General features: G+C 40.7%; 2 protein-coding genes across 5 annotated transcripts in view; one reads left to right on the top strand and one right to left on the bottom strand.

The window, feature by feature from the left end:
* Window positions 1-8,475, bottom strand: part of tmcc2 (transmembrane and coiled-coil domain family 2) — a 189,033-nt gene extending 180,558 nt beyond the window's left edge. The window contains exon 1 of one of the 2 annotated variants that reach the window (XM_063065373.1): window positions 8,046-8,475. In XM_063065373.1, the coding sequence (XP_062921443.1) occupies window positions 8,046-8,200 (155 nt within the window). In that variant the 5' untranslated portion in view covers window positions 8,201-8,475. The remainder of the gene's footprint in view (window positions 1-8,045) is intronic. The other variant, XM_063065372.1, reaches the window with a different exon arrangement.
* dstyk (dual serine/threonine and tyrosine protein kinase) overlaps window positions 6,768-25,543 on the top strand; it is a 79,545-nt gene continuing 60,769 nt past the window's right edge. For all 3 annotated transcript variants that reach the window (XR_010020084.1, XR_010020085.1, XM_063065368.1), the window contains exon 1: window positions 6,768-7,108. Coding sequence is in view for 1 of the 3 variants with exons in the window: in XM_063065368.1 (XP_062921438.1) it covers window positions 6,862-7,108 (247 nt within the window). In the remaining 2 variants the exon portion in view is untranslated. The remainder of the gene's footprint in view (window positions 7,109-25,543) is intronic.

Below are 25,543 nucleotides of genomic sequence, written 5' to 3'. Positions count from 1 at the left end.
TGGTCAGCTCCATTACTCTGCACCGATTAAAGCACCGAGCAGGATTAAAATCATCGCGGATGAGAGTGGAAAACAAGCAGGTATTTGGTGGCATCTGCCTGCATTTGCCTGGTCTCCCTTTCTCCTTGCTGCTGCTGTTGGGCAGGAAGTGCAGGAGTCTGGGGTCCCACACCGCCAGGTTTGGGAGCAGTTGTTACCTTGCAGTCATCGGGTTCCTAGACGGACTTCACTCGCCTCAGTGCTGAACAGACTCTGCAGCTGCAGACTCACTTTTGGGGACTCTGCAGTTCATGTTTCATCTGGTTTATTTGCTCTTTTTAAACTATCTGCACGATTTGCTCTCTCGCATATTGGATATGGGGCGGTCTTGTTGTGTGTGTGTTTTTATTAGAGAATTCTATTGCCTGTCTTTGTTTTGTGAGTACTTACAAAAGGATTGTACAGGATAAGTATACTTGCATAATAAATTGAACTTTGGACTGTGTTTCCAATGATTGTCTTGTTTCTTTCTTCTGTGAATGGGGGGGGGGGGGGGCGGAATACTGAGATTACCTGCTCACCAACTGTTTGACTGAGCTTCATGTTGACTCACTTAATTGTTTTTTCTTTAGAGCTACAGCACAGTAACAGGTCCTTCCGGCCCAACAAGCCCAGTAACACCCATGTAACCAATTAACATACTAACCTGAAGGTGTCACCATGCTTCTGGCACCAAAGTATCATGCCTACAATTTACTAACCTGTACATCTATGGGAAGTGGGATGAAACCACTTGGAGTAGGCCCCTCCAGCACGTCCAGCAACCCTAGCCTAATCACGGGACAGTCACAATGACCAATTAACCTCCCAATCAGAAGGGCCTATTCTGCGCGGTATCTCAACAAATAAATAAATAATGATTCCTAGGTTGATTCAAACATGATCACAGGGAGAACGTACAAACTCCTCATAGGCAGTAGTGGGAATTGAACCGGGCTCACTGGTATTGTCAAGCGTTGTGCTAGCCACCATGCCGTCATGCCTCCCTACCTCGCTCTACCATTGCAAGTAGCCTCTAATGGGATAAAGATATTTTAGGGTAATTATCAAAGAAATGTTAAACCCTGCCCCTTATTCTTGGTGGTTCAAGAGGAACCGTTCTTGCCACGGATTTAAAAGGTTAATGGTTCAATTTCAACTCCAGAGTCCTGTGTAGAAAACTACAAGTTTGCATTGCAGGGAAGTGCTGATAGGCTGCACCAGAGATGGAGATGCCATCTTGCATATGACCTAACAAACCAAACCTTTTGCCAGCTGACGAAAATGATCATGGTATTACTTTGAAGAAGAGCGCTAAAGTTATTGCCAGTGGTCTGGTCACCATCATGGAGGCAACTTTTTCATCACACCTTTGTTTGTCAGGGACTTGTGTGCAATTTGGCATGCCATTTCCTATGATATTACTGTTACATTAATACTCAATTGGCTGTAAATCATTGTCAATGTTCTGAGATTGTGAAATGTGCTGGTGAATGGAAATTGTTCTTTCAATCTGTTGGAATGTAAGCTTGTAAGTGTGAAGTGGTTCATTTTGGTAGGTCAAGTACGATGGCAGAATATAGTATTAATGGTAAGACTCTTGGCTGTGTGGAGGATCAGAGGGATCTTGGGGGTCCAAGTCCATAGAACACTCAAAGCAGCTGCACAGCTTGACTCTGTGGTTAAGAAGGCATACGGTGTATTGGCCTTCATCAATCGTGGAATTGAATTTAGGAGCTGAGAGGTAATGTTGCAGCTATATAGGACCCTGGTCAGACCCCACTTAAAGTACTGTGCTCAGTTCTGGTCGCCTCACTACAGGAAGGGTGTGGAAACCATTGAAAGGGTGCAGAGGAGATTTACAAGGATATTGCCTGGATTGGGGACCATGCCTTATGAAGACAGGTTGAGTGAACTTGGCCTTTTCTCCTCGGAGTGACGGAGGATGAGAGGTGACCTGATAGAGGTGTAGAAGATGATGAGAGGCATTGATTGTGTGGATAGTCAGAGGCATTTTCCCAGGGCTGAAATGGATGCCACAAGAGGGCATAGATTTAAGGTGCTGGGGAGTAGGTACAGTGGAGATGTCAGGGGTAAGTTTTTACGCAGAGAGTGGTGAGTGCAGGCGACTGTGGTGGAGGCAGATATGATAAGGTCTTTAAGAGACTTTTGGATAGGTACATGGAGCTTAGAAAAATAGAGGGCTACGGGTAAGCCTAGTAATTTCTAAGGTAGGGACATGTTCGGCACAACTTTGTGGGCCAAAGGGCCTGTATTGTGCTGTAGGTTTCTTATGTTCCTATGTTTCTATGAATAGGTGGTTTGAAGCCGGGTTAAAGAAAGTCAGAGATGATTTCAGAGGGGGCAGTGGAAGAAAAGATTGAACAAGGAGGTTTGGAGTTGATATCAAGATAACAGAAGGCCAGCTAGCAGTGGTGGAATGGTGGAAATGGAGTACATATATAGGTAAAATGGAGGGAAGCAATTCTGGATAAGACTGGGTGAGCTTTAGAGAATGGTGTGAAAAATGAAAAGGTATCCAGAGAGTGGCAATTCTGTGGACAAAGAAGTCTTGTCAATGGGAGAGTTCAGACGAGTATGGCCAGACTGGTTTAAGCTGAAATAAATGCAGCAGTAACTCAAATAACCACGTGCTACAACAGTGTTGTGCAGAAGAGCATCTCCAAATGCACAAAACATTGAATCTTGAAGTAAATGGGCTACAGCAACACAAGTCCATGGACACATACTTAGTGGCTACGTAACTAGGTACAGGAGATACCCAATAAATTGGCCACTGAGTGTAGTGTTTGGGATGGTGGAATGTCCGAGAATAAAGAAGAGTGAGAATTAAGTTGGAGACAAGGCTATGTCTTTTTTCTGTCAAAGGGTCATGATTATTGGAACTCTCTTTCCAGAAGGGCAGTGGAAGCAGAGCCTTTGAATATATTCAGCAGGAGTAGATGGATCTTGATTAGCAAGGGAGTGAAAGGTTACTGGGGCTAAATGGGAATATAGAGTTATGGTAACAGTGATCAGATCAAGTGACAGAGCAGGCCAAAGGAGTCAAGTGAACTACTTCAGTTACTATTTCTAAATTTGTATTCCCAAAATGTGCTCTCAAATGAAAACAAAGGGTAAATGTTAAAAATGTAAAATAATAACAAATGGAAAATAGGGCGGAAACTTGAGGCAAACCTGATTAAGAGCTGCTGCTTTTGTGTTGGCGATAGGACTTGTTTTCGTTGTTGTATTGAAGACCGTATACCAATTAAAAGAGTGTTGAAAATAATAATTTCAAGCAGAGGATTTGGCCATTTGTCAGTTTCAGGGGTATTCAAAGTACATTTAATGCAATCGTACAATCTTGGTCACCTGCTGTCTTCCAAGCCATGGGTGGTAACATAAGAATGAAGCTAAGTAAAAGTCAGGATGGGATAAGTACTGAAGTAATCTTAACAAGTATAAATCTATCAGATAGAGAACTTCAAAACTGCAGACAAGTAAAAGGCAGGCACTTGATTTCTGATCTCCTCTGTTAATATGGTTGGGCCATATTACTTTTGGAACTGGAGAGAGTCGAGAGCATTAAAAAAAGATGGATAAATATTTGAGGTATACTTGCATAAGGGCAGAACAACGGACTGAGTGAAAAATCACTAAACAGCAGATACTGGAAATTGGAAAGAAAAGCAGAAAATCCTGCTTCAGACCAAAGACATTTCATTGGATCAGAAAAGAGAGACAAGTAAGTTAGTTTTATGCTGCAGAGAGGGTGGGAGGTAACGAAGAAATAGAACGCGTTTTTTAAGGTGGGGCGAGGATTGTCATGGTGATAAGCTACTGAAAAAGCCATCTGGTTGATAGATTAATGAGGAGTGTGCCATTCTATGTTGATAAATCATATAAATGCATGTCCTGGAAGGTGGTTAATGAAAAGGAGTGCAGCAAGAAATGGAGGATGGAAGTTGGGGTGAAGGGAGGGGCTCTGCACCATGTTAACCAGAAAACCCTGGAATCTGGGATGTAGGAAAGTGCCAACAGCACGAAGAAGTAGGGTATCCACTGCACTCCTTCGGAATCAACGGACTGGGCACTATATCTGAGAGGGGTGCAAGGTTTCATTGGACAGTGGAAAGTGGATGGACAATACTATTGCACTTCGGAAGCAATGAAGAATTGCGTGTTCTTCATCACTTCCTTCAATAAACAGCAGTTGGTGGTGGTGTAGTGGCATCTGCACCGGACTGCAGGGTGAGTGGTCCCGGGTTCGAATCCAGCCGGCTCCTTGCACGGTTTCCATCCGTGCTGGGCTTGAGCGTCGAACTAGCAACTCAGCCTCATATAAAACAGACAAATGCTAAAGAAGCAGCAAAGTTGCCACCAGATGCGCCACAAGGTGCAGAAAGAAACTCAAAAAAATCATTAAACAAGGTATATTCTTCCCTATCATTGATAGTTGCCTCAAAGAAGCAACATCTATCATCAAAGATCTTCTTCATCCGGTTTACACCATCAGACAGGAGGTGCAGATACCTGATGTCCCACACCACCAGGTTCGAGAGCAGCAACTTATCTTTAACCATTTAGTTCTTGAACCAATCAGCACGACTCCAATCACTACAGTTGAGCAACACTTTGCATTAAGATTGACGGTTTTTTTTGATTCTAATTGTGTTCCTTCTTGTAAAGATTGAATATATTGAAAGATCTAGTTAGAGTGGATGAGGAGAGAATGCATCCAATGGCTGGGAGTCTTGGACTTGGGCACCGCCTAGAATGCAACGACTTGCCATTCGAACAGAAATGAGGAGGGATTTCTTCAGTCAGATGGTGGTGAATTTGTAGAATACATTGTTTCAAGTTGCTGTGGAGGCCAAGTTATTGGGTATATTTCAAGTGGAGGTTGATCGGTTCTTGATTAGTAAGTGTGCCAAAGGTAACCGGGAGCAGGCAGGGGAACGGGGTTGAGAAGGGTAGTAAATAGGACAATACTGAATGGGGGAGCAGACCCAATAGGTTTAATTGATGTCTTCCTTGAGAATGCTGCTTAATTGATGCTATGTGCTTGCGACGTTGCTGCAAGAAAGAATTTCATTGTACTTGTGCCAATGACAATAAAATCTCCTTTGACTCTGATATTTTCTAGGAAGTCCAGGATGCAGGAAAGAGCAGGCTGAGAAGTAGGGGGTCCATTGCATTACTTGAGATTGCCATATCCACAAAGCCAGGGCTGCACTAGACAGGGAAAAGTAGTTGGACTATTTTTAACTGCACTGAGGAAGCAAAGGAGAACTGTACTTAGTAATTCAGAAACAGCTTCTTCCCTTCCGCCGTCAGTTCGTGAACACTACCTATTGCACTATTTATTTGTTGTTATTTATAGCCTTTGCACGGGGTGTGCTGCCGCAAGACAACAAATATCACTTCCTGTTATGTGATAATAAATTTGACTCCAATTCTGGTTTAAGAAGCTCACCAATGCTTCTACCTCCTCGGGGTGGGGGGGGGGGTGTGTGAAGAAAACTGGTACGTCCCCGTTGATCCTTACAAATTTTTATCGAGGCACCACAGAAAGCATCCTATCTGGATGCATCCCGGCATGCTATGGCAACGGCTCTGCCTGTGGCCGCAATAAATTCTATTTAGAACTCTCATTCTTTGGCTAAAGTATTCCGAACCAGACTTGGGGTTGTAGGCCACATAACAAGAGGCTAATTTTAACTGGCACATAGATAGAAGTAAACTAAGGAGCAGCCTGGGTGTGCGGAAGGGGTGGTGGGATGAAAGTAAGGTGTGAGCAAAGGAAAAGAAAGTGATTTAGATGAATGTGGAGAAACAAAAGCACGGTGAAGACATTGAAAAAAAAATCAGGAAGCGAGACTAAGTTGCTCAAGAAAATGTATCTAATAGTACATTTTGCGGAAATTCAGAAAATTCACAATGATTTAGTTCATTGCTGGAGGAACTCCATGCAAAAGTAGAGAAGTTACACCTCAGCAATGGGGGGCATTTGCCAAACAGCAACTGGAGTACTACACACAGCACTGATCTCTTTTTAAACATAAGATACTGAAACATTTTGACAATATACCAAATTATAGAGTCAAAGAGCACCTCAGCACTTCAGCCAAACTGTTATGCTGCCCAGTCCCATCAACCCACAGCTGGACCATATTCCTCTATGTCCCTCCCATCCATGTATCTCTCCAAATATCTCTTAAATGTTACAATCAAACCTGTATCCACCTCTTCTCCTGTCAGCTTATTCCACACTTGTGCCACCCTTTGAGTGAAGAAGCTTCCCCTCAGCTGTGCACCTTAATCTTCACCCTTAATCTATGACCTCTAGTTCTACTCTCCCCAACATCAGTGGAAAAAAAAGCCTGCTTGCATTTACTCCTCATGATTTTGTATATCTTATCACTTTTCACCTTATTGTCTACTTGCTCTACACTTTCTCTGTACATGTCACTTTATTCTGCATTGTGGTATTGTTGCACCTTGTACAACTTCAATACATTGTGTCATAATTTTATCTGTATGAACAGTATGCAAGACAAGCTTTTCACTATATCTTTGTACATGTGACATGATAAACTAATTCTAATTAGAATAAGCCATATGGACTACATTACCCAGGAGACGTCGCTTTGTCAAATGAAGCCTGGAGGACTCCAATTCCCAGCGGCCAGTGCGTTGTTAGTACTACCCATGAGGCCTCGGTTACCCAGGAGGCGGCAGGCGGGTGTTACCCGAGCGAGGGAGGCCGAGGGGCGGCGCCGAGTCGAGGCGAGAATCGCTGCAGCCGGGCCCAGCCACTGCCGTCCCCAGCGCGTGGAAATGGAGGCTGCGGGCGGCAGTAGCAGCAGCGGGCGCTGCCTAACCCCGACGGCCAGAGACCTGCTCCGGATGATGGGCAGCTGTAATAAGCACTGCTCGTACCTCAGGCAGAACCTGCGGGAGACTAAGAAGTACTTTAAAGAGCTACGGCAGCCGCAATGCAGCAGCCCCGGGCCCCAGCTCGAACAGCCGGCAGAACCGAGCACCGCGCACGCCGAAGCCGTCAATGGCATCGGCTCTTTGGAAGGTGAGGTACCCCGTCAGGGATTGTGGAACTTCCCCTGGTAAGGAAAGGTCTTGTAAGCTTTGGAGGTGGAGAGGTCCTGGGACTGGGGTCCACAACCTGCCCCTGACATTCGCTGGTAAAGGTGGGCATAACTGCAAACCCGAATGGAAAGCTAACTTGGCGAGGGATTAAAAATAAAAAGCTGCTTCCAACATTTTCTGTTTTAATTGAATTTTTCTTTTGTTTACATTGTATGATACATTTGTCTCATCCGTGACAAGCAGAGAAAAGTTGGAAAAACTGCTGAACATCTTTTGTCCGAACCTGTACAGTATATTGTTTTGAGTGACATTATTTAAAAGGTCTGGTTTTGTTTACTTGAATCATTACACAGTCCAGAGCCTGTGTTTAAAAGCAAGCCAGGCAGAAGTAAAAAGGTTTTTGCATTGCTTGTGATAGTTGACGAGAATGTCGAGTGTAAGAGACATGCTTGGGAAGGAGTGAATTATAGAAGTATTTATATGGAAAGAGACTTGAAACAAATCCTTCGATCAGAAGGAATTTATCGATATCGGTTTCTTGTTCACCTCTGAAAGTCTTATATTTTCACCCAGTATATATTCTTGGGGAAAATAGAAACGTTGCAATTTAGTTGTCCTGCTGCTATTTTGTTTTAATTGTGCACATTTAGAACGGTTCAGTTATCTTCATGTCTCTACACTGGTATTTGAACTCCACCCTTCCCATTCTACTACCTTTTGTCTAATTCTATTTGTGCAAAATCATTCTAATTCCAGCTACTGGCTAGTATACAAGCACAACAGAGTCTAAAACTGTAAAATCCTCCAGTGTGCAAGAAGCAGAATGTGCTTGTTGAATTTACTTCTGCATTTCTAGGATTTTTTTTGTGTGTGTTCATGTAACATAAAATGCTATCAAGTATTAGAAAACCACTTACCACTTACGTACTTCACTAGCTTCGGCAAAGTGGCCCACTTGCTGAAAAGCCCACACCTCTGTATACGTTCCACACGTAATTCTCAGGTCAATGTTTTCCGATACAGATGCTTTTCTCACTGAGCATTGTTGGGATACAAAACATACCTTTTGCATTGAGACACCAATGCCTTTAGTAAAGCTATTGGAGTGAAAGAGATTTGCAGCTGTTGGAGATTAAATATTAATAAGCTTGACCTGATGATAACTGGTGAGCAATTTAGTGGCTTATCCTTGATAAATAACTGCACATTATGTTATATAGTCAAGAATAAAATGAAGTCAAATACAGTACCATTTTTATCTGAAATGAATCAGTGTAGCTGTTGCCCAAGAGGCTGCTGTTGAAGTATGAAGTGCCTTGATTGGCGAGGTTGGAAAAAGGCAGGTATAGATGAGTTGATCAAATACATTTTCATCGTAAAAGGTAAATAAGCCATATTGATTAAAATAATGAATAATTATTGCCCTTGTGTTTTGTAACTTAAATGGTTTTGTATTCTTGGGTGATTCTTGGGAGTTGAGGATCATTTGCTTTTGATCCAATTCTCCTATGTTCAAGTCTCTCCAATTTTTCAGTTTTTGCAGAGTGGGGTATTTATTTGTGATCACAAAGAAGAGGATATGTCCAGATGCTGGAAATCTGAGCAAAACACTCAGAATGCTGGAGGAACTCAGCAGGTCGGGCAGCATCCAGGAAAAGAGTACAGTTGATATTTGCAATGTTGATTTTTTTCCTCTATTGCTGAGCTTGTTCTGTCTGCTTATTGTAGAAACATTGAGTGCCCTTCATTTTGCACCCTCGTTTATCACCTATTCCCTGTTGGAGGTGTTAGTTTTTTTCAAGGATACGTGGAGAACACCCTTGAAATATTTACTCTGTTCATGAAAGAGGCTTGTTGTACAAGGTCTTGTTGTAAAGTAGCACTCACAACATGCTGGAGGAACTCAGCAGGTCGGGCAGCATCCGTGGAAACGGTCAGTCAACGTTTCGGGCCGGAACACTTCAAAGTCTGTCCTGACAAAGGGTTCCAGCCCGAAATGTTGACTGATCGTTTTCAGGGATGCTGCCCGACCTGCTGAGTTCCTCCAGCATGTTGTGGGTGTTGCTTTGACCCCAGCATTTACAGAGTATTTTGTTGTAGAGTTTTTATTTTGGGGTTTAATTGTAGATGTGTTAATTTAGTGTTTATGGGAATATAGCCCTGTAAAAATGTGCTGACTTGTTGCCTATTCTGTTAATTGTTTTTTTCATTTAGATAACATTGGTGCTTTGCCTGAACGTTTATGCTTTTCCCCCCTTAATTATTGGTTAGATGAAAAGTGAATTTTACTATCTGCCTTTCTTTGTAGAATATAACAAGATATTTGAAATAGCTATTTCTGAGGATTTTGCTAAGGGTTGGGGGGCAATGATATTTGCTTGGGTCTGATTTGTAAAACACCTTTGTTCCCTGTTCATTGTCACGGTCCATCCTCTTGTAAGCTTGTCAGGGAATCTGTAGTTGTCCTGCTGAAGGGTTTCGGCCCGAAACATCGACTTTTTTTTCCCCATAGATACTGCCTGGGCCTACTGAGTTCCTCCAGCATTTTGTGTGTGTTGCTGTAGTTGCTTGATGTTTTGCCACTGTGCGCACAGGTAAAATATCATGTTAGTTAATAAACAATATGCAACTCCATGATCAAACAACAGGAATTCTGCAGATGCTGGAAATTCAAGGAACACACATAAAAGTTGCTGGTGATCGCAGCAGGCCAGGCAGCATCTCTAGGAAGAGGTGCAGTTGACGTTTCAGGCCGAGACCCTTCGTCAGGACTAACTGAAGGAAGAGTGAGTAAGGGATTTGAAAGTTGGAGGGGGAGATCCAAAATGATAGGAGAAGACGGGAGGGATGGAGCCAAGAGCTGGACAGGTGATAGGCAAAAGGGATACGAGAGGATCATGGGACAGGAAGAAAGACGGGGCGGGGGGGACCCAGAGGATGGGCAAGGGGTATATTCAGAGGGACAGAGGGAGAAAAAGGAGAGTGAGAGAAAGAATGTGTGTATAAAAATAAGTAACAGATGGGGCACGAGGGGAAGGTGGGGCATTAGCGGAAGTTAGAGAAGTCGATGTTCATGCCATCAGGTTGGAGGCAACTCCATGATGTTTGGTTTGAGATAAGAGCATAGAACATCAGAGTCTCTTGGATCCATAAGCAATACTTGCAAGAAATCAGCATGTTAATTGAATGTGCAGTACATATTCAAAGAAAGATGGTGATTTGTCCTTGAACTTTCCAAAGGCGCTGATTTAGTAGTTGGGCTGAGGGATTAATGTGTACTGAAACAAGAATCAAGCTGTTCAGGGGACGTAGTCACTAAAGGTGGAACTGAATGGTGACGTGAGCGGTCAATACTCAACTTAAGGAGTCTGCCCACTAATGTACAGCATGGCAATGGATGACAGAGTTAAGTGTGATTTGTTTTGGGGGATAAAGGATGGAATGGAGACAAGTGGGTGGAAATAACAAGCTCACGGCTATAATGTAGGGAATTCTTTACAAAATGTGGAGGAACAAGCAAGCATTTTCTGGTAGCTGAGGCAAGTGTTGCAGAATAAGAAAGATGATGAAATATGGAAGGTTAGATTATTAGTTTAAGCTGTGGAAATAATGCAGGGCACATTGCAGGATATGGAATTATATTGCTGGTGTCCCCTGAGACAGGTTGTGGCAATAAACTCTTTTCCAAAATCTTGAACACAAGATCCAGGTTGTGTATCTTGGCTGAGATAGGAAAAAAAATATTGGTGCTTCTAATTCATGTGGATAATGTTGACATTTCATAAACAAGAGATTCTGCAGATGCTTGAAATCCAGAACGACGCACACAAAATGTTGGAGGAACTCAACAGGTCAGGCAGCATCTATGGGTCTCAGCCCGAAATGTGCATTATCCATTCCCCTCCATAGATACTGCCTGACCTACTGAGTTCCTCCAGCATTCTGCATGTTAATGTTGACATTTGCTGCAGACAAAATAGCATTAAATGATTAAAATAATTTTATACAAATGATAGATTATGCAGTGAATGTTTTTCAAAAGCTTATCAGTGGCTTTTTAGTAGTCAGTTGTACAGCTCAGAAACAGGCCTTCAGCTCACCTTGCCAGTGCTGACCATCTGCAACCATCCCATTGGCTGTACTCTGACCGTGTCCTTTTTAGGCAGTATCGATCAAACCACTAGTCAAAGTGACTCATGGATATTGTAATTGAAAACGTAGGATTTGTCTTGAGCGATTCTTCTATTGGTATAAATATTGTACCACAGCCGATGTAACCCTTCAGTGTTGTATCTTCTCAAATGCCTTTTTGGAAATCTAAAGGAATTGCTTCCCTGCTAGTCGCATCCTTCCTGATTCATTTATCAAACACATTGTCACTTTCATAGAATCTTGCTTTAACTGTTTAATTAGTTTATACTTCAGTTGGTGCTAATTCTCTGCAGTATGTGAAGGCGTGTAATCAATAGCAGGGAGTAGTGAAATTTCACATTTACTGAAGGATGCATAATTCCTCAATGCAGCCTTGAAGCACTACTAAATCTTTTTCTTGCCAAATCTCACATTTTGGTGTCAGAGTATTATTTTTGCCACTTCAAAGAAAATTTGTAACTTGTGAAGTAGAAAATACACTGACTGGGATATTTGTTAGCCAGGTACTTTTTCGTAAATTGGTAGAAGTGATCTGCCTGCATTAGTCAGCATTATATATGCATATCATTTTCTAAGCCATGTTTCTAAAAAAAAATGGAAGATGAACTAGTGGTTAATTACACTTTGTCCTTCAACAGCAGTAATAAAAATGATCTGAACAGCCATTGTGCATGTTCAGTCTTGTCAGCCTGGAATATTTGATGATAGGTTTTCCAATAATGGGAGTAACAAAGGTTATGATTACTGGGTGATGTTGATGTTTCTGACACAACAGTTAAATTGTTAAATGCAGTGTACGTTCTGTGAAACTTAATCTTGACAAATCATGACTGATAGCTGCAATATTTTTTGGCTGAATACTCTGTTAAAATGCAGTGCTACCAGTGCATTAGGAGAAGCCATTAATGGCTAAGTAAATCAACTCCATGTTGAGTCATAGTTTAATGCTTTATCATGTCATGAAAGACATATCAAAGCCAAGACTTTGATGTGCTTTTACACAAAATTGTATGTTGTTTTCTGCCCGCAGTTCACTAGCCCTATTTATACTTGATTTCCACTGTCATTCCTTTCTCATTACTTTTGATTGTTTCTTAAGAGAAACAAATGGCACACTTAATGGAAGAGGAAAAGATTTCACTTGAATGACAAACAAGAAAAAATCTGCAGATGCTGGAAATCCAAGCAACACACAAGATGCTGGAAGAACTCAGCAGGCCAGAGAGCATCTGTGGGGGGAAAAAAAGCACAGTCAACGTTCCGGGCCAAGACCATTCGGCAGGACTGAAGTATCTTGTGTGTGTCACTTGAATGAGTTAGTTACTATGATTTTTTTTATGCAGGAGGAATTCAGTGGGGTGAGGCAGCATTTGTGGAGGAAATGGATTTTCAACACTGCAGTTGAAGAATTTTATTCTAGGCCCAATAATTTCTGTATGTGGTTATCTTGCAACTTGGGTTGAGTTTCCAGTGTTGGCAGTAAGAATGGAACCACAGCTGCAAGGTGTTGTTTTAAAATGTGTGGAGTGGTTTGTTACAGGTGCTATGCAGGGAACCTTTGAGAGCCACCCTTTGGTACTGAAGCAGCATCAGTGTCTACTGTGATCTTACCACCACATTCTTTGAGGATGAATGTGCTGCCAAGGCGATGAATGGGTTGGGGCAAAGGGGGCAGCCACCCATTATTGGCATGGCACATAGATGTGCCCTGGCTGACATGATCTTTCACCAGTTCTATGAGTTTGCATATTCCTGGGAATGTACAGTCACTCAAATGGCCACATTCAACTGCAGCCGTTGTTACTTTTTGCTGCAGTTTACCCAGTTTATTTGGATGCACAGTCTTCCCAGTGGAGTTATTTATCTTTGATTTCAGTGGTGCCAGCTGTTGAGCTTGGTGCAGCAGAATGGGATAGAGGGTTGTTGAAAATCCTGGCAATCTGACAACACATGGTGTTGAATGCCCCCAGCAATCCTGAGTTCCACATTTTCGGGCTGTACTGCTTTCCCCAGTCCTGTCCGTGCACACAGTTGAAGATGACTTGTGAGTGCAGAGTTTCAGTAAAGGGCATGGATTCAGTCCAGATTTCCAACAGGTGGTAAGGAATTGCACTGAACTGGTGCTATGTTCTGGGCATAGCTGCTGGAATTCAAGTATGTCTTCTTCATGTGCAAAGGTGTATGTACTTCAGTTTTCATTAGAGGACTGAAACTGAAGAATTCTGAAGGTCTGAAGAGCGCCAGTCATGCATGCAGCCTGGTACAGCCGTTCCGATCTATTCTTACTTTCTTCTTCTTACTTTTTAATTTATGTTATTTTTTGTATTTTTTTTCTCACGGTAACACGTCGAAGCTGCACCCTCTCTAACATGCTGGTAGAGAGAGTTTTATTTGGGTTTTCTTTAGCGCTGGAAATGGTTACATCCTGACACACGGGACAGAAGCAAGGTCGCATTGTGTATTCCACGGACCAGCAAATACGGCCGGTTTAGCGAGCAGAGCGGCGGACACCCCTGCTGAAACCCGGAGGAAAACACACACAGGATGCAGAGGGGGATCACAAAGCTGAGGAAAGAGGACCAGGTCGAGACAACAGAGACTTTTGGAGAAGAGGAGTTCAGTGGGTAATACTGTTCCGGCTGACCGGAAGTGCACTGAGAGCGGTAAAGGTAAAGGAGTTGGGTGCTTACTGATCTGGTTAACAACAGATGGTGCAATCCGGGGCATATTACGATCGAGGAATGTGTTTTCAGACTGGATATTGAACTTTTTACTGTTGGACTTCGGCCACATTCCACCGTGATACAACACTTGGCGACACGGGAGGTCGTTCCTGCCTGTGGCCATCGAACATGCAGCTCCTCCCGTGGAGGGTCAGACACCCTGAGCCAATAGACTGGTCCTGGACTTATTTTCCATCTGACATAGTTTGCATTTTGTTGTTTGATTGTTGGGGGTTTTTGTATTGCTATATTTACGCTCTATTCTTGGTTGGTGCGGCAGTAACGAAACCAAATTTCCCTTGGGATTAATAAAGTATATCTATCTATCTATCTATCTATCTCTGCAATATAGTGCAAGACAAGGTCCTAGTGTGTGGATATTGTGATAACCTGCCCTGGCACCGTTTTCGGTCACCATCTTCCCTGTCCACTATTTTTTTTAAATTAAAATTGTTAGTATACGAAGGAATTGTTTTCTTAAAGTTGCCATAGCCAGGTGTTGGTGGGGGGGGGGGCAGATGATTGTCATTTCAAATGAAGTTGCATAGGATCTTTTCAAACAGCAGAAGGTAGGATGAGAAACTGCATTTTTTTTCTCCTGATCAGTGGATACTGGCAGTAATGATTTTCCTATTGCCGTTTGCTTATTTAAATTCTTTCTTAAACTATCCTTTTGTACCCTCGTGTCCTTTGCTATTCAACTATTGCAACGAGTGTGTTATTTTACCAGCAGTCATGGTGTGAAGTACATTGTCAGTACCCAGCGTCACGTCACCCTTTGTCTTTCAACTCCTTGGCTATCTCAGTTTGGTGTACAAGTTGTCATCTCATGATGAGCTGAATGTTCTCCAAGTAAACACTGGGAAGAACAAAGTAAGTCTGTGATTATCATTATTGATGTTGTTTTCTTATGGGCTAAATCACTTCTGATAGGTATTGTTCGATCACTTAAATTGGCAGATCTGTAGCTCACATCTTACGACCTTGAGGATGCCGGCACTCCAATTTGAGATTTTTGCTTCTTATGATTTTTTTTTCTTTCTTCCACTATTGATGATTGTAGCTTGGGTTTCAGGCTCCTGAACTTGCTCACCAAACTACTGAAGCTTTTGGCCGCTCCCCATCCATCTTGACTCCAATAAGACTGTCAATAAACCCACCTACTTGCATTATTGGAATGTATTTCAAGATGTTACAAAGTACGTGGAAACTTTAATCGACTGGTCAATGTACTTAAATTTTGTGTGGATCACTAGGCTAGTGCTGTGGGGTTGATGTATGTCCAGATTCACTTACCTTGATCCTCCTGTATTCCAACAGGCTATGACTTCGACTTTAGAGGTGTACAAAATCATGAGGGCCATAGGATGAATTCACACAGACCCTTTCCACCCCCCCCCGAGGAAAATTTAACAAGAACTAGAGGGTTTAGGATTAAATTGAGAGGGCAATGATTTAAAAGGGACCTTATGGGTACCCTCATTCAGAGGGTGGTTTGTATGTGGAATGAGCTGCCAGAGGAAGTGGTTGAAGCAGCTACAAGAACGTTTAAGTTACTTGGGGAAGCTTTAGAGCAAGGGGTCACAATCTTTTTTTTTAATGCCGTGGACTAACTTTAGAGCAGGGGTTCCCAACCTTTTTTATGCCACGGACTGATATCATTAAGCAAGGGATTCATGGACCCCCAGGTTGGGAACCCTTTATTAGAGGGATATGGGACTAATTTAAATGGTCTCTATGATGAGCAGGAATGTTTGGCCAAAGGGCTTGTTTCCATGAAGAAAATATTAAGGGTAAGGAGATGTCTGATATATGGGATACATGTCCAACTTAAGATGTTTTCACTCAGAAATGTGAACTTGTGATGACTCTGCATGTTAGTTAGTCAATTTGTACTGTTCCATTCAGATCAGGTTTGACTGAAGTGGCAAGTGATGGTATGATTATGTTGCTTCTGTCTATACTTCTAACTTCAAAGCTGAAATTAAGTGGACCCTAATAAATTGGATGTTTGTTTGTCTATTTTTTTAAAAAAAAGAAACATGTCATTGCTCTTTTCACTTGTAGAGACAGCTACAACAGTGACCTCAAAAAGGCAGCATCCATCATTAAGGACCCCCATCACACAGGGCATGCCCTCTTCTCATTGCTACCATCAGGAAGGAGGTACAGGAGCCTGAAGGCCTCAACAATTCAGGAACAGCCTCCTTCCCTCTGCCAGCCGATTTCTGATCAGACATTGAATCCATGAACACTACCTCGCAATTTTTTTGCGCTACTTAGTTAATTTAACTATTTTTAAAATGTGTGTGTATATATTCACACATATACATACGCTATAATTCAGTTTTTTAAAATTGTATTGCATTGTGATTGCTGCAAAAACACAAATGTCGATGACTTTAAACCTGATTCTGATTCTGGTGTTGTAGTCAGGCTGATCCTGGTAAAGTGTGCAGTGCTTGATGCAGTCGTGTTTTGGGTGTATTGTATAGTATTGCAACTTAACCGATAAAACACAGCAATAAAGATGGGTCGGAGGTTTTGTTCTGCATTTTTCCATGCAAATGAAAGAGCTTCATCGGCTTATCCAGAAGTCCATGTCATCATTCACTGCCAGTTTTGGTAGATCTGGCTGAGGTAAGAGGATAGAATTAGATCAATGGAACCACTTTAGCTTATTGAGTCAGATTGTTTATGGCCAGCTTCATTGTGTAGGACAGAGTGGAAAATCAAGGTCCAACTGAAGGAGTTCAGTTGTCTTTTAGAAGAATTGATAAATCTTCATGAATTTTTAACATTTTATGCCGATCGTCTACCATATATTTTTTTAAAAAGTCCTTATTTTAATATTTTGTGGGCGGTTGCTGCCTGGCTATTGGCTGGTACGTTTGCAATGCTAAAGCAAGAACTATTGCTTAGAAGGCAACGTGCTTTGACATGAGTTGAGTTGAAAATAGCTTGATCAAAAACAAAACTATATCTGCCTTGATGTTAAACATATGTTACATATGAAAACCACTAAAATGGATGAGAACTGGTCGTGGCCATTTAATGTGAGACAATTGAGGAACTTTGCCTGATTGTGATTGCAAATCATGGAGCACAATAGCATTACCACCAGTGCAAGTTTTGAACTTAAATTTATGCTGCAGAATTGTATTATCGGCCTGGTTAAGAAATTTCAAATTAGCACTGGATATTCCTGCAGAAGCCAAAATGTGGTTTTGATGAAATAAACAATGCCTTGTGTGAGCACCTCCATATTTATTGCACATTCAAAATTCTGCATCATCCAATTTGGAAATATTTAATGTAGATACAGATTTTTGTAGTTATTCAGTATTGCTCTAAATAGAGAAGTGTTTCCTCTAGGAAAGAATTCGACCACAGCCATTCGCATTAAAAGATGAAATGTGCCTATTTGAACTCACTTCTGCAATTTAAAATCTGCATTTTGTTCTGAATTCAAAATTAATTATTTTTTACAGTGTCATTTCTTATATAATTCAGACAGCATTGAGGAAAAATATGCAATTTAAATGCCGATTTTAAATTGTCTTTTTCTCCCCCCCCCCCCCCAAGTCTGTAGTCTGTAACATTTAGTCTTAAGACTTTAAAAAGTAATTTAATTCTATCCTGGCCTTGAACTTGGTTATCTTCTAAACTTCCTAGTAGCTCAGAATTTTTGATCTGAATTTAAGGGTTTCTTGTGGCACTTTAAGGAATTAATGTTTACCTTTCACATTATTTTCCTAACTGGCAATTGGGATTACTTTTTGACCTGTCACAGATATGCAGGTGAGTGAAAAGGTGTGTTTATGCTTAGAAAATCGGAGTCGGGTGAAACATTATCTAACAAAATTTTTATGGTCTTGATAGATGAACTCTTTATCTCGCTGGTAATATTCGAAACCTAAGGAGCTTGGAAACTGTTTTAAACTATGAAAGCTGATCAGGTTAACCTTTGGTTGCATTTACTGCTGTGAATGTGCTGTAGACACTGCTCTGAAGATTTAATATTGAGCAATAACTCCTGAGGGAACTTCCTGAGTGGATGGCGATGAAACAGTCTCTTTATTGTAATAATTTACAGTTATGCATATGAATAGTCTGCTGGATCTGAAGTATGATGTAATTTAAAAACTCTGCTTGTGTTTTGGTCCTATGAGCATATGTACAAACCTATGATTTGAGAGCCCATTTGCAGCATCAGTTGGTAAATCTCTTTTCTATTAAATTGGAGCAGTTTATAGACCCAAGGGGAAGCGTGAACTTGAATTTGTTTTGTTCAATATAAACATTAAGCATTTCAAATCATTCTACAAGGAATAAGTTGAAAGCGAACTGCATAACTTAAAAACATATTGGTGCAATTAATGGGCTGATCGTTTTCCTTGGCATCAATTTCCTGCACTAACACATATCAATAGATTTTTGATATTAATGGAAAGTACATTGAAACTAGAGAGCTAATAAGCTTTCAATGCACTCTTTGGTAAGGAGATTTTCCACTTTGTGGGTGAAGAAATTCTCATCACAGTCCGAAATGACTGGGAAATTTATGATCATAAACATCAATACATCTCTGGTGTATTTAATTTCAGTAATATTTGATATATTGTAGATATATTTAAGCAATCATATTCAAATCATTACAGGTTATATATAATAGTATGTGGATGACATACACCATGATGTCATATGTAATCGCCTCACTTTAAGTAAATAAACATAAACAAATTATCTTTCAGCTCGCTTTGCTTTCCTTTCAGTTAGGTTTTTTGTTTTGGAGTAAAACAGTAGCAATGAGCAAGGTTTAAATGAACCAGAGATGACTACCTACCTGGTGAAGCAAAGTGAGATGTTAGACTTTTTTTTAAAAAATGTGAGAAACGGTCAGGTGAAGAAATAAACAGTGTAGGAAGTGTCTCTTTGGGAATGGACAGAGACTGTCATATTTATTTTTAAAAAGATAGAAAATGGGAAAGGTTTGGAGTTAATAAGCAGTGAATATCATGTGATACTCATATTAAAAAGAGCAGAAACGGCTGGCTCCATCAGAAAGATATATGTTCAATGGCTAAATAGACAGCTAGCTCTTGTATACTGAGCTAATTGAGCATTATTTTGAATAAGAAGCGAGTGCCAATTTTGCTTAGTGCCTTGGGTTTAAAGGCATACAGTTTGCTTATAAATTTAACTTCTCCAACCAAACCAACAAAAATGTGCTTTGCTGACATCATGAAAGTTATGCAGGAACATTTAGAATTGTTGATTGTAGAACACTTTAGGTTTCATATGCAGAATCAAAATGAAGGGGTCCATTTCAGCAAATGTGGCTGAATTGAAGAGATTGAGCATTGTAAATTCAGTGATCAGTTTAATGATGCACTAAGCATGTTTAGTTTGTGGAATTGTGTAAGAAAGCATTTAGAAATGTCTCCTAACTAAAGCACAGCTCACATGTAAAGAGCAGTTGAAATACCTGTATCAGTGGAAACAATAGACAAAGAATTGAGTTGCAGTCAGGAATGAAAGTGAGTGTGAACAAAATGGCAGCATCCAAACAGAAACCAGCCAGGTTACCATTGTGACAGGGGCTTGCTTACACCAGAACAAGGCCAAACTTACAGAAAATGCAACAAAGTTTTTATAGGCATCCGTTAGTCTCATGAGACCATGGATTTGCACCTTGGAAAGTTTCCATGGCGCAGGCCTGGGCACGGTTGTATGGAAGATCAGTAGTTGCCCATGCTGCAAGTCTCCCCTCTCCACACTTCTGATGTTGTCCAAGGGAAGGGCATTAGGACCCATACAGCTTGGCACTGGTGTTGCCGCAGAGCAATGTGTGGTTAAGTGCCTTGCTCAAGGACACACAAGCTGCCTCAGCCAAGGCTTGAACTAGCGACCTTCAAATCACTAGATGAACGCTTTAACCACTTGGCCACGCGCCAACACGTAGGACACGCAACAAAGTAGGACACATACAAAGAGCATGTTGGGCAGACAAAAATAAGCTAAAAGGGAAAAGAAAAAGCTAAAAAGTGAAGTTTCAGTTTCAAAAGGGGCACAAATCTGCATGATGTTGATGAAATCTAATCTGATAATGATGAGAGTGACACTGGACTAGGTAGCCTTGAGATTTACACTATGAAAGCAAGACACAAGCAGTATTGCTTAGAACAGGAGTGAATGACAAATTAATTAAAATGGAATTGGACACGGGTTCAGTTGTTTCATAGTCATTCTACAACATGAGTTTGAATGGCATTTCAAAAGTACTAAACTGAAGCCTTCAGATATCCAATGAAGAACTTGTACTGGAGAAAGGATAACTCCTGTGGGAATGACATTTGTTACAGTGAAATACAACAACCATAAGCCACTTTAGGCTTGTATGTGGTTTAAAAAAAACACAAGAGCGCCAGCATTTTGAGGATGTGACTGGTTGAGACAACTGCAACTTTATTGAAGATTCAGCTATCACCTGCATGTCACATCCCCAGAATTAGAGTCAACTGCAAGCGAATGATTCCACAGCAGTGTTTAAGGATGGCATTAGACAACTCAAAACATATCAAGGGTAAAATACTGTTAAATGAAAATGCCACACCTAAGTTTTGGAAAGCCCATCCTGTTCCTTGTACCATCTGTGATTTAAAAAAAAAAGCCAGTGAGCTCGATCGCATGGAGGCTAAATGAATTCTTTCTAAGTTTGAGTGGAGCCCATGGGCATTACTAGTGGTCCCAGTAGCCAAGAAGAATGTGTCTGCCAGGATTTGTAGTGATTTCAAGGTACTGAAAGTTGATCAGTATCCTTTGTCCAGGATAGAGGGTATCTTTGCAAACCTTTCCGAAGGAAACCATTTCAGCAAAGTGGACTTGGCTGAAGCCTACCTACAGATGGAGATGGAAGAAGAGTCTTAAGTATTTTTTACCAGAAACACTCACAAAAGGCTTTATCACTATAATAGGCTTATTTTTGGAATAGCATCTGCACCTGCACTCTGGCCGAAAGCTATGGACCAAGTGCTGCACGCTGCCCAGGCACGCAGTGTTACCTAGAATGACCTAATTGTTACCGGTGAGAATGACAAGGAATCTCTCTAAAAACCCAAGACAGTGTTAAAAGGATTAGAAGATTATGGGCTCAGAGCATGATGCAACGAGCGTAAATTCTTTGAAACAATCATCATTTACTGTGGTCACACTAACACAGAAGGATTACACAAGTATGCTAAGTACCTTCAAGCAGTGGTGGATGCCCCCTAGACCAAAGGATGTGTCAGAGTTGCATCTTTTTAGGGTATATGAATTACCATAATAGGCTCCTACTGTGCTCCATCCCTTCAACTCATTACTACAGATCGGGAAGAAGTGGCAATGAACAAAGCAATGTGAGGTGGCTTTCCAAAAGGTAAAGGAAATGGTGATGTCAGACACTCACATGCTATGATCCACATCATCCACTGAAGCTTGCCATGCTCAGTTTGAGATGCCATCATGTCCAAAAGAAACAAAAGAAATACGTCCAGAGTCAACTCTGGAGCTGTCATAACTGTTTCTTGCAGCCCCAGAGTTAACACAAAACCACCACAGAGGAGGCCCCAGACCCTAAGATTGTTTCCCAGCCGCAAGTCTCACCTTCCTAGCAGAGTGATCTCCCTGTTTAGGAAAGACATTATCCCACAAGAGTAAGAAATCCTTCACAATGATTAAATCTTTAGGCCTGAATGGGACATCTTAAAATTTTCTCTGCTGTGGATATCTATGTAGTTGGTGTGTTATACTATACACTGTATACGTTGCTGAGATGCATTCTGTATTGAGTTGGAGTTTATAGCTAAACAGGGATGAATGTTGAATTTAATAATTCAGTAATATTTGAGTAATATTGTAAATGTATTGTTTAAGAATTCTTTGTTCAAATAATTAAGGGTTGTATGTGATATTATATGAGTGTCATAATGCCACCAGCTCAGACTTCAAGTTTAAATAAAAAATGAACAAACACCAGTTATCTCCTGGCAACGTACACACAAAATGCTGGTGAACACAGCAGGCCAGGCAGCATCTATAGGAAGCGGTACAGTCGATGTTTCAGGCCGTGACCCTTCATCAGGACTAACTGAAAGAAGAGATAGAGATTTGAGAGGGGAAGGGGGAGATCTGAAATGATAGGAGAAGACAGGAGGGGAGGAAATTAGTTTTTATATTTTGTAGTTTTTTAAAAAAAAACAACTTTTCTATATCCAGCATCTGCAGATATTGGGTGTAAAATTGCATATTCAATGGTTCTCACAGATTAAAAAGTAACATTTATTACATCTAATGGGAGAGATGAATTGAAACTGGAGGCTGAATAATGTGACATTTAGTGGTGGTTAACTTATTGAGTAATCACTGAAGAGCTTAGCATTGAGTGGTATTAATAAGGATTTATGAAGGGAAATTTTTTGATGAATGTTAGTTTTGAGGTTGTAACTGGAAGAATACGTGAGGAAATTTTGGAAGTTATGGATTAAAGGGAACATGGAACTTAACTGTCACCTGAAGTTTCATAGAATTTGAGCACCTGAGGTTTAGTCGTAGTTAACTGGCATGGATTGAAAATTGGTTAATCAATAGAAGACACAAGTTATTTCAGTTTGGGTGACTGGATAGTGGGCTGCCATTGGGATTGGTTGTCATGGTCATAGAGACATTGTGGAGAAAAAGTCCATGCCAGCCATCAATCATGCGTATGTTGTTGGGGCCTCTGCTGTTGGACATCTTCAGGTGATTTGGATGTGGGATTAAGTGCCACATCCATCTTTGATAGTAGTAAACTGGATCATGGGAGTTTGAAGGGCTGCAGAGATGTTTCATGAGGATGTAGGCTGGATAAATGAAAGGGGAATGGACATAGATTAATATGTTCAGAAATATCAAGTTGTATGTTTTAAGTGTCAACATGAGTCTTCACATGTTAAGACTTTCAATGGAGTCTGTTTTCATGTGGTGCCTGGATGTCGTTGTGTGCAATTTACTTGAAAGTAAATTTGTAGCTGCATCAAGTACTTGGGTAAATTCTATGATAGCCTTCGTTACATATTCAAATGTACTTGGAATAAAGAAATATATATATTAATATATTAAAGATATATATTAATATTAGTACTTGGCATGATTAGACAAAGTTTTGCCCAGCTGGACAGTCTGGAGCTGGGGTTAATTCCAAAAACAGAATTGATCATTCAATAGATTTCCTACCCAAAGGGCACTGATTGAATCATTATTTTCTACTCACGAAGGTTATGGAGGCCATTAACTATCCAAATACATTGGAATAACAATACAAATGAATTTGAGCAAAAATGAATTGCTTGTTTTAATTTGTAGATATGAACATACTGAGGTATGTTAAGACCACTTGAACCCCTCAGTTTTACCTTGCTGTTTAGTAAGATCATGCCTGATATAACCGTGGGGGGAGGGTGAAAAGTTACAAGGCGAAAATTTAGCTTCAAGTTAAAAATATTGAAAAACGTGTTCTCCCTTTTAGGAATGAAAACCAAAACTCTCATGACGATCAAAAAATTTGCACTACCTCCCCTTGCCTTAAATGGGTGAACCTTCATTTTTTGTTAATAGTGATTTCTCCTTGGACTTTAAGTTTATCTCACAAACAAAATATTGGCGTCTTCAATTCTGTCAAGAGATTCAGAATCCTGTCTGCTGCAAACAATTTGGCTCTTGATCTTCAAAGCTCAAGCAGATGCATGCTTAGTCTTGTCTACCCTTATCTAAGGTTTTTGGCCTTGTAAGTCTTCACTTAATTGCTTCAACACAACAACACCTTTGTTTAAGCGGAGACCTTTGCCGCATGCAGTTTTCCAGATGTGTCTTTACTGAGACTTTAATTTTCCATGCAATTCCCCAATGATGGCTTTATTAATTACCTCCTGTACTGCATATTACTCTTGTGCAAATCATGTGTCCAGGGACCCCGATCCTTCAAAGTTTTTGTTTTGTGGTCCCTAGCCATTGAGGAAAACTCACCCCCCCCCCCCCCACCGCCTTGATGGATACTCACATTTGCCACCATTTATCAGGTATTTGTTGAGAAACTTTCTGTTCTCTCCTTTTGTTCAGTTTTGATTTATACTTGGTGTCTTTTCACAGCAGCCCAAAATTGTTTGCATATTCCAAATAGAATTGGGTAAATTCAGTAGATTTTGGTTAATTGGCTAATTGGTTAATTGGGGCAGCCACTTATTTGACAACTCTTAAAGTGGAAGGAGTTTGTACGTTTTCCCTGTGGAATTTGTGGGTTTTCCCTGGGTATTCTGGTTTCCTCCCACAGTCCAAAGACATACTGGTAGGTTAATTGGTCATTGTAAATTGTCCTGTGATTAGCTTTGGGTTAATTGGATTTGTTGGGGATTGCTGGGATGGCATGGCTCAAAGGGCCAAAGGGCCTGCTCCACACTGTATCGCTAAATAAATAAAAAACCAATAGAGAAAATAGTCATGATCCCCTTGGATTATTGTGGACAGTATGCAGCTTAATTGGGGCAGGAGACTTTTCTGTTTCTCATTAGCATCAGTTGTGTACACTTGTGTAGTTGTTAGACACTACACTGTGCTTAGAACGAACAGTCTTTAAATAGTTGCCTGTGTGTTCAAAAACCAGTGGTTTTTGTCACAGATAGTTGGTGAAAAATAAGTAATAAGACAATTCAGAACTGTTTCGCTCACTGCAGTTTCGAGCATTCAGGGTTGTTGATGTCAAAAATGACCAGGAGTGAAAATGTAACCCTTTCTCCACTTCAAATTGGAACTACGAAGAATTCAAAGGTATCGACGGCATCTTTCATGTTACGATGAAAAAAGGTTTGGAGGACGCAATCATGGAAAGGATTGTTATGAAGGCAGTCCACTGTCTGCACTAATTGTGTTCATTTACATTCAATCAAAAGAAAATGGCAACATATATTGGATGATTTCCGCTGCTGATAATTATTGGGAACTAATGTAGTTTTATAATACTGTGGTAGTATTGGTAGTTCACTAATTTGTTCTGTATTTATTTAAATACTGCTACTTATTTAAACAATAGTTTTTTATACTTTTTATAAAACTTGCACTAATTGTGAGCAGCCATTTAATTGTGCCAGAATGTATTGGTCCCTCGTGTCCTAATTAACTGAAATCCTTAACACTTCAAAATTTGCCATTAAACACATTTATTTCATTGAGCAATTTAATCTCATTGTCTGATTTGTGTTTTATTTTAAATGTCTCATATTTTTTGACATCATTTAAGTTCCTTTTTCGCTCTCATTTTCTTTCTCTCTCCCTTCCCCCCCCCAAAAAAGGGCTGCTCTTTTATTTTTGCACGTATGTGTGAATTGAATTTTGCTGCTTGTGTTGTCTCAAGCGCTAAATTCAGAAAGTAACTCTCAAGAGCTTTAAATATGAGGACAAGTTCGAATTCAAACTACTGAAGTATCAAAGCATAACCTTGAAGGCTTTGCTTAGAAGTCATGGAGATC

Source organism: Mobula hypostoma, chromosome 13 (assembly GCF_963921235.1).
Source record: "Mobula hypostoma chromosome 13, sMobHyp1.1, whole genome shotgun sequence".
NCBI lineage: Eukaryota > Metazoa > Chordata > Chondrichthyes > Myliobatiformes > Myliobatidae > Mobula > Mobula hypostoma.
The sequence above is the reverse complement of the archived record's forward strand: the minus strand, read 5'-3'. Positions and strand labels throughout refer to the sequence as shown.